The 9770-nt window shown below is 35.7% G+C and overlaps 2 protein-coding genes across 3 annotated transcripts; both read left to right on the forward strand.

The window, feature by feature from the left end:
* The first annotated feature begins 73 nt into the window (after positions 1-73).
* Positions 74-550, forward strand: LOC134246057 (acanthoscurrin-2-like). The gene has a single exon (XM_062728321.1). The coding sequence runs from the start codon at positions 74-76 to the stop codon at positions 548-550; it is 477 nt and encodes a 158-aa protein (XP_062584305.1).
* Positions 551-3069: 2519 nt separating this feature from the next.
* LOC134246068 (organic anion transporter 3-like) lies at positions 3070-8790 on the forward strand. 2 transcript variants are annotated; one of them, XM_062728340.1, is made up of 5 exons: positions 3070-3186; positions 5850-5994; positions 7144-7293; positions 7880-8035; positions 8415-8790. In XM_062728340.1, the coding sequence occupies exons 3-5, from the start codon at positions 7144-7146 to the stop codon at positions 8730-8732; spliced, it is 624 nt and encodes a 207-aa protein (XP_062584324.1). In that variant the 5' UTR covers positions 3070-3186; positions 5850-5994; the 3' UTR covers positions 8733-8790. The 2 variants fall into 2 exon arrangements, with proteins under 2 accessions (XP_062584324.1, XP_062584316.1); XM_062728332.1 differs by lacking the exon at positions 3070-3186 and adding an exon at positions 3245-3442.
* The last annotated feature ends 980 nt before the right edge of the window (positions 8791-9770 follow it).

Here is a 9770-nt window from a genome sequence, read left to right on the forward strand (position 1 = left end):
CAAACAAGGAACAATCTGTAATCCCTGTTTCTGTTTTGTAGCGTATGCAGCACCCGCCATTTTCGGATTAGGCATGCTAGGAGGATTTGGTGATAAACTCGGACTGGGAGGTTTATTTGGTCGCAAGAAGAAAGAACCTTCTTACAGCCCCATGTTTGGAGGATCTTTTGGCGGAATCAACGCCAACGACATGTCCATGATGTTCATGTCAGGATTTCCACCGACAGGGGGCGCTGGCGGGATGCAGGGAGGGTTCGGTGGAATGCCGGGAGCTCCTGATATAGGTGGAGCTGGACTAGGGTTTGGGGGGTCGGGACTTGGTGGGTTGGGCGGTCAAGGGCTAGGTGGGATGGGCGGTCAAGGGCTTGGTGGTATGGATATGGGATTAGGTGGCGGTGGCATGGGATTGGGCGGAGGGATGGGATGGGGGGGAGGCATGGGATTAGGGAGTCCAAGTATGACCGGAGGATTTGGACAACAGTCGATGAGTCAAGGTCAATCCGGCTTTGGAAGGAGGCGTCGGCGACGCGCCATTAGGTATTGTCACTGATTGCAGAATTAATAAAAGATAAATATACATAGAACTTGTAACATGACTCTATTATTAGTTAAAAAAAGAATTACAAACAATATGTAATATAAAAAATCTTTCTGTTGTAGGTTGTGAAGCAGTCCTTGACTATCAAGTTGAATAAGTGCTGTGATAATAACTATTTTAGTATTTGTGCACGATTTTTCATTGTAACAAAATCATGTCTTACATGGAAAGTTTTTTTTATTAAACATTTGTTGAAAGTTTTGTTGGTCTGTTTAGCTCCTCTTTATAGTGATCAAAGTTTGTTCGTCTCTGTGTTATCTTTTTGCAGACTAGACCTGCCAGAAAATGTTACTTCCAAGTAGTTACTAGTATTAGGGCAGTTATTTTTAAAATGCATTCAGGTGAATTTCTGTACTTTATGAAGTAGCGACTTACATGTACATGTACACCATCTCATTGGTAAGGATTTGTGATATCATTTCTGATATTGTTCCTCCAGCAAATACATGTATCACAATACCTTGCATTGTAAAGATGAGATACACAAAGTAGAGCCCTTTTGATTCCTAGATCAAAATGTCAAGGTCGGAACATCAGACTGAAAAGACGGGTTCAAATCCCACTGCGGGACGTGAAGATTGGTCTTTCGGTTGAGACCACATATAAACCTAGTCCGAAATACCTGACGTTTTCCAAGCTTTTTCACGATTTCAATATATTTTACGTACCATTTTTCCTCGTCAGATATTTCGGATTAGTATAAACCAAGGTCCCGTGTCGCAGTAGGTGTTGGCAAAAAAACCGCCACTGCTCAATGGCCCTAAGTGGCAAGTATCCAAAATTAAGGCGGATCCAGGGCGTGCGCCCTCCTGTTTGAATTTCTCTATTGAAATTTTGTTAGTACTATCCTATAATAGAAGGAAAAATACGTGTTTGTTAGAATTTCCTCATTTTTCCAAGGGCTTTGCCCCCAGACCCCTACTAGGGCAGGTACGTAGCATCGATTTTGAAAGTGGGGGGGGCAGCCACAGAATTTTTTTTTTACTTACCTGAAATAGTTGACAAGCAAAAAAAAAAATTTAAAAAAAAAAAAAGGAAAAATGCCCAAAGTCGAAAATCCTATTTCGTGTGTGTGTGTGTGTGGGGGAGGGGGGGGGGAGGGGGGTAGAGGCAAACTTTTTTCACTACCAATTCCTTTCGATATCCATTTTTTTAAGCTTACATTACTATATTTCCTTCATATTACTTTACTTTAATATAAAGTGGGGGGCCAACCAGCCTTTCAATGAACATTTTCAATAGTAAAAGTATTGCTGGCCCCCCCGGTTGCTACGTCCCTGTAGGGCTTTGCCTTGGACCATCTGTGGGCTTCCATGCAGCCGCCCGCACCATGCATGACCTTCTACTGCGCCCTCCCGTTATGAATTTGCTGGTTTCGCCACTTAAATTGGTCTAAATTTGCAGTCCTCCACCGGCAAATGTTGGAGTATCGATATGAAGGGCAAATTTCCGATAGAAATATCCACTTAAATTGGTCTAAATTTGCAGTCTTCTACCGGCAGATGTTGGAGTATCGATATGAAGGGCAAATTATCGATAGAAATATCGACTATATATTAAATACAACTGAAACGCGGGTGCTGCGCACGAACACATTCCCTTCCCACTGTGCATACACTTCAGCATTCTTCGACTTTGACGCAAAAAAGGAGAAATTTTATAGTTTCAAAAAGTATAAAATATTAGTATACAAATAAATTTTAAAAAGTTTCAAAAAGGTAAGGTAAAATATTAGTTTTTCGAGTTCAATTACTGGATATACTTTGTAAGCATGTCGATCGAAGATGAATATTTTGTATTAAATAGTAAAAGAGGCGGGATAAAGGTCCTGTACATAGAGGTAACAAAGGTCCACCAGTCTGACCAGAGTTCCTTTGTACTACAGTCTGACCAGAGTTCCTTTGTACTACTCACGGCAGACTGGGAAGTTGATGGCGGGAAGTGTTTAAAATTAACGGCAATATTTACTGAGATATCACTAAATACTTTTCATTAATTACGACATAAAAATGAAATCAATTAATATATCTTGCTTTACATAAACATGTGAAACTGTTTTTGTCTTTGAGGTATAATATTTCAATATTTAACATATGGTTTTTCCATCAGTGGTATATTTTTTTGTTATAAAGGTGTGTTCGATATTTATTTATGCCTTTCATAGCTTATGATGCCTTTCAATTTGAAACTAGGCCCATCAGATTTCATGATTTTAGTTTTCTCATCCTTTCGGCTTAATTCTTATGTACAGTACCTGGCCATAAGTCTGTCATAAAATGGCTGACGTAACGTAACGTGAACAACGTGAACGCAAAATTCAAAAATAAAAAAAATTCTATAAATATTAAGCACTTACCTTTTTATCTCTAGTATTTAGTTGCATGACCCTTAGATCATGATGTCAGAGGAGTCTCATTGGTTTTACGAACTATTCGAGGAACGATTGCATGTAATACAATCCCAAAGTGAAAGTAGATTTCAGATGATGCGCACATGTTACATCAAGTCTACTGTCGTCCAACAATGTTGCCTATTACCTAGAATTTCTATTTTAAGCAGTATTTAAGGGGACAGTTCGAAAAATTTTGGTGGGTATACTTAGATATCCGTATATTTTTATTAATTTATCTGTTCGGTGTCTGTTTGTCCTTGAACAGTTTAACGGCTGATTTAAGACCACACGTGCATTGCATACGTTAGCTTCTTAATTACTTTTTTATGCAAATCATTTACATCATCTTTTCAAGTGGAATTTTTTATCAAAATGTTATAAATACAGACGTAAAGTACGAAAGACCCATTTAGGATTTGGAATCTTTCGGCGAAATGGTTGAACTGTTGAAGGTAAAATTGCATATTTTACTTATTTGTCATATGTTTCAAACATAGAGAAAAAGTTGTCTAGGAATTGTTATTTATTATTCAGATTTAATACTTTATATATTTTTATTCTGCATTCCTGCTAAGCTTATACCTAATGTAAATTAAAATGCACGCATTGTAAAACTAGTTTAAAATTTCTTCACTGTACATCAAAGAAATGAATATCACAAATGAGAGGTTATAATTTTTTAATATCATTGAAAGTGTACATAATTTAATCTTGTTACTCATAAACAAGACTCAGGGTAGCTTAGATGTGAACAGGATGTTGATGGTTAAAGTGCCTAGCTGATGCATACAGATACACTAGTATACAGATACAGTATAGATGATAACGAGCAAAGACAAGTTAACAGGAAGTATTCATAGGGTCTTCTCTTGATGGTATCATTAAAAAAATGTTTTAAAAGGATTTGGTTATGGGCACATTTTCTTATATATTTTGCAGACTTCTCAAAATGAGCCATTATCAGCTCTTAGGTGACATCATCAGATTTCTGTTCAGAATTGCAGTACAGACCATCAGGGTTGAAAGCTCTGATAGAAAATTGTCTGCTTTTCTGACATAGTTTTGTTTTTGTTGTAAGCTTTTCACATTTTCATCTTCTTCTCAAGAACCGCTACACTATTTTCAACCAAATTTAAAGGACAGAGTTTTTTTTTTGGATGAAGGGAAATAAAATTTATTCAAACGAAGGATCAAACTCTCTTCTAAGGGGAGATAATTAAGAAATAGTGAGCATTGGAAGGGGTTATATCAAACTTCAGATGTGGATCTTTCATTACATTCTGTTACTTATGAAAATAAACTTGATTTAACATGTTCAATTTTGTTGAAATCATGACCTCCAGGGGTAGGATGGGGTCACAATGAGCAATCAAAGTTTTACATAGGACTGTTTAAATAAATAGAACAATATAATTTCTGAAATAGAACTTTGACATAGCAAATTTAAGAAGGGGGTGTTTAAAGGGGTGAAAATAACTTTGAGTATTATACTGTAGTCATATTTAAACAAATGTAACTCAGGTAGTGTTGACAAGGTTTTACATTTCATGACCCTTTGGGGAATGGGTGGATCCAAAATACTGTATGTGTACTTAAAAAAGCATGCTTCATATTTTAGTACCTTTGGCGCAGACAAGGATGTGCTAATTCATGAATACCTCTAAGAAATTATTTATAGATATACAGTATAGGTACGGACATTTGTACTGCTAATTCATGATTACGCCAACAACTCCATACCCAGTGATTGCACTAAATTTTGAATACGCCCATTTATGTACACATACAGTATGTGATCAAAATTTTAAAGAAGAAAATATGTTAAAAAATCTTCTTGCAAAGGAAAGCAAATGATTTGACTTTCAATTTCTAAAGTAAAAAATTTAAAACTAAAGATTTCGAAACTGTTTTCTCACATCTGTCATACCATACAGTATAGGATTGCTGTTTTGTGGTTGCATTTTGGTGAAAAACTGTCCTTTATAATAATTTATTTACAATTTATTTATCATAGTTATATAGATACTGTTTATAAATGGAGGTTCATGAAATAAGAAAAAAACCTGCATATTAATGTAATTGAAAATATTGCAATACAGTTAAATGTCTCTGTAAATCACAAAACAATTCAAAATGTCAGAAGTTATTGGTCTGTTGAGACAACTTTAAAAGGATAAGGAGTTGGATTAAATATACATGTTGGTTAACAACTGTCTCGATGGAAGCTGATTGACCAATGATGGAAAGTGAAGAAATCCAGAATCATGTGCAGAAAATTTTGTGCTGTAAATTGCACTTGCATATCTAGCATTATAGCAATCCCCCATGCAGAGTTGTTTTTCATACCTCTCTCAGACACTTCTGCAATGGGCTCATGGCCCATATCAAGATTTTTGACATATTAAAGGTATAAATCGTAATATTTAAAGGATTGTTTCAAATTAAACCAATAGTTCTAGATTGATTTAGTAAGTATATATATCTCAAAATCAAATATAAGTATAGACATTGAATTCTAAGGAATTAATTAAAACAAATGCACTACTTCTTTTGCTTATCACTGTGACATATGCGAGGCAGTGACAGAGGTGAATGTTTGAGTGGATGATAGAGAGTGGTATTTAATAAGGTCAAAGATTAAAATACAAAACCATTATGAACATTACAGTTAAGGAACAGACAGACAAAAGGATCCAAAAAGAAATAAAACCTTTAAATAAAAAAGGAAACAGATTAACATGATTGAAATCATTCATTTCGTTGTTGGAGATGTATCAGAAATATATTACACGTAATATTTTACCACAATATTAAATATAGTAATAAATCTTTCTGTTTTTTCTTGTTCTTTTCAAGTAGCATGGAAATATGTAAGCACCAAGTGTTAAAAGAAATGGGGTCGATTGAGCCGTAAAAGGAGGAGATAAAGATGACAGCATACCTGTACAGGTATTTTGGATCAGAACAGGCACTCACCTGAAGGTCTACATTTTCAAATTTCAAGGTAAGATATTCTGCATCTACTGCAGGTTTTGTACTTGCTAATTATTTCATGTATTTGGCATATTGGGTATATATACCTTGCAGTAAAATATAAAAAATAAGAAAAGTCTGGAATTCATCTTTACTGATATTTAACTGTTTTGCCATTTTACTCAAGGAGGCAAAGTTGCACATATACTTAACATGCCATAGTTTCTGATTCTTATGTATATATTAACTGAAAACTTTGAATTTTCCTTTGCTATCCACTGGCATACACAATATAATGAGTCATTTGAGAGTAATTTTACCATGCCTGAGCCAAAAGCTCATATTAGCTTTTCTAATTACCAGTACCCTTTCTTCATCCATCTGTCTGTGTTGTGTTGCTGTTTGTACAAGGGTTATCAGGTAAAATCATAGATTCTTTAATACATATATTATGATTATTTACATACTTGCAAATTTCAAATAGATATATGCATAAATAAACAAACATTTATAAATGAGATTTTATGTATTGTATTGCCTTATGGGCTACGGCGCACAGATGATAATGTTAAAAGTGTATTAAACAGCATCACATTTCATCTTTGCTAAAAATAAAGTTGTATAAGTCACACTTAACTTTAGGAATTTCATTGATACACATACCTGAGTCTCCATAAACAGTAAAGGAACCAATCTGACCCACACATGCGACCTTCTAAAGATCGGACAATATTCTCACCATTATTCAACTAATAGACAGTCTTATATCGACGCCATTCGACGGTCGACAGTGACAGCGTCTTTTGCTATTACAATAGCAAAGTTAGTCAGGTGAGCATCCTGGCCCATGGGCCACATGATATAAATATATTCAGATTTATTTAAGAGTGTTCAACCAGTCTCCATTAAGCTTTTTCTATTTGGAGTACTTTAATGCAGTAAATCGAGTGAGATAAGAATGTGGGCTGATTAAGCCTATTTCAGGTTCTCTTCTTTCTGTGTGTTATTTTTATTGTAGATGGACAGGGACAAAATACTGTAGAGTCTGGGCCATTTTGGCCTATTCCAAGTCCTCTTCTTTCTGTGTGTTATTTTTACTGGAAACAAAATACTGGAGAGTCTGGGCCATTTTGGCCTAGTCCAGGTCCTCTTCTTTCTGTATGTTATTTTTATATTGTAGATGGACGGAGATAAGATATTGGAGAGTCTGGGCCGTTTTGGCCTATTCCAGGTCCTCTTCTTTCTGTGTGTGTCCTTTATCTACATGAGAGGAGCCTGGCCAGTGATGGCCATTCTGTTTCTGGGAGGAGACCCGGGTCATCACTGTACGGTACAGACATTATCATCTGTCAATCTGTCCATTTGTCATTCTGTCACAAATAATTTTAACCTTGGTCATAAATTTTGAACGAGAAAAGATTAAGGCTTTCATATTTTACTTGTACAGTACCTGTGACAAGACCTATCCAAGTTTACTTTGACCCCTTGACCTAGAAGTTTGACCTACTTCTCAAAAGAATAATCATTACTTTACCTTGGTCATAATTTTTGAATCAGAAGATATATATAGTGCTTCCTTATTTCATATGTACATTACCTAAGACAAAACCTTTGTAAATAGATTCGGCTTTATGACACTGTTGACTTGACCTCAGATTTTCAACCTCTTTTAAAAAACATTCATTGATCTTTAAAATTTGAGGTGTTTTTGTTCAGCGGTGATGGAAACTGGGTTTCTCCTTCTTATGAATTAAATTAATGCGTAAATTCTCAGTGTAGGAAGTAAAACTCCTCGTGATTGCATTGTCTGGAAAGATCTGTAATATGTGTATCTGTAATACATGTATGTGAAAGGGTTTTGGTGTTGGGCTTACTTGTTTGGAATCTTAAAATTTAACTCTAATCTCATCCTACAGGTGCCTGTAAATGAATCAGTGACAGCCATTATTCCTCTGGACTCAAACGGAGATTTTGAGAAATGTGTGATGAAAGCTCCAACCCAAAATCAAACCAAGACATGTGATCAAGGGTGGACATATGGAAGCGAATTTGATTCGACTATTTTAACAGAGGTACATATTTCATTTGAAAATAAAATAAAATCCCACAGAGAATTATTTTTAATGAAGATAAGAGCTGAATTCTGTTATGACTTAAGTCATCAAGTAATAATGATATGAATCATTAGTATGGGAATTAAATTGTTACAACACACAAAAGTTTTTAATACTGGAGCTCTGTTGAGACATTACGATACTGTCAATTTTTAATTTCTACATTTTCTTTACCAATGGGACTTTTAGAGCAAGAATTCTGCTATGACTTTAGTCATCTAATGATACTGATATGAATTATAAACATGAAAATTAAAGATGTGGCTACAATCAAGAATTCTTAGAACTGGATCTGTGACAGAAAGTTTGACGTATCTTTTTGATATTTCTCTTCCAGTGGGACCTGGTGTGTGACAATAACTTTCTGGTGGATTTGTCCTCCACGATCTATATGGTGGGGAACACGCTGGGGGCCCTATGTCTCACGCCGCTCTCGGACAAGTTTGGCAGGAAGTGGGTCATTCTGGGCATGCTCTGGATACAAGGGGCCGTCGGCATAGGAACAGCCTTTGCCAGCAGTTACGCCATGTTCACTGTGTTAAGATTTTTTATTGCCGTACTAAACATGGTATGTTTTATACAATATTCCTCTTTATATTTTAAACATTTTAGATTGTTCTTCTTAGTTAATTATTTACAGTTATTTGGTAATTAAATTTATTTATACCGAACAAGGTAAGAACTTTAAACAGGTCGAGGTCAATTGAAAATAGGGGTCAAATAAGGCTTTGTTAGGTCACCTGAGTAAAACTATTGCTATCCGTTTTCGTCCGTCGTCGTGCGTTAACATTTGAACATTTTCAGCTTCTTCTCTGAAACCGCTGAACCAATTTCAACCAATTTTGGCATATAGCATCTATGGTGAAAGGGGAACAAAAATTGTGAATTTCATGGTCCCTGCCTCCATGGGTCCTGAAGGGTGGGACCAAAACCACTAAAATTAATGCAATTTTTAAAAATCTTCTTTCTTACTCCTGGACATCAAGCAGTCAAACTGTTGGCATGGTTGTAATCAGCATTGAGTCCTCTACCAAAATTGTGAAATTCATGGCCCCAGGGTCGGGGTTCTAGTGCTAGGGCGGAGATAAATAGATTATAAAGTGAAAATGCATTATTTCTTTGAAAATCTTCTGCTCTGCCCGTGGGCATTGAATAAACGAAATATACTCTTCAAAAAAAGAAACGCATAGTAGAATTTTAGTGACACATTGAACATGAAAATTATTTAGTAAAATGATGCATTGATAAAACAGAAATGTGGTAAGCAACAGGAATACTATTTAAATGTCATAATTACTCAACAATTTTAAAATTATAGCCAGTTTAAGACCATTAAAGATCAATGTCTGGTATGCCCCCCGCAGACACAAATGATAGCCACAAACGGCATCTAATGGAAGCAAATGTGTGTAATAAAAACTGTATAGGAATACTCTCCCACTCCAAATGTAGAACTTTGGTCAGCTGTTGCAGAGTCTGGTGATGCGATTGTCTTTGGCAAATCATGTCAATCCATTTTGTCCAATGCTGCTTAATTTGGATTAAATCTAGCGATTTAGATGACTGTGGCTGAAACAGGTTGTTGTTTCTTTGCAAGAATAGGTGTGTCAAACGAGCCATATGTGGCTGTGTATTGTAAGATTGGAAAACGGCTCTAGGATGCTGCAAACTTGAATGGGTATGTCTAGGTAGA

This window comes from Saccostrea cucullata, unplaced genomic scaffold, assembly GCF_032062105.1.
Source record: "Saccostrea cucullata isolate Sc308-1 unplaced genomic scaffold, CSIRO_AGI_Scuc_v1 ctg13748, whole genome shotgun sequence".
NCBI classification, from domain to species: Eukaryota; Metazoa; Mollusca; class Bivalvia; order Ostreida; family Ostreidae; genus Saccostrea; species Saccostrea cuccullata.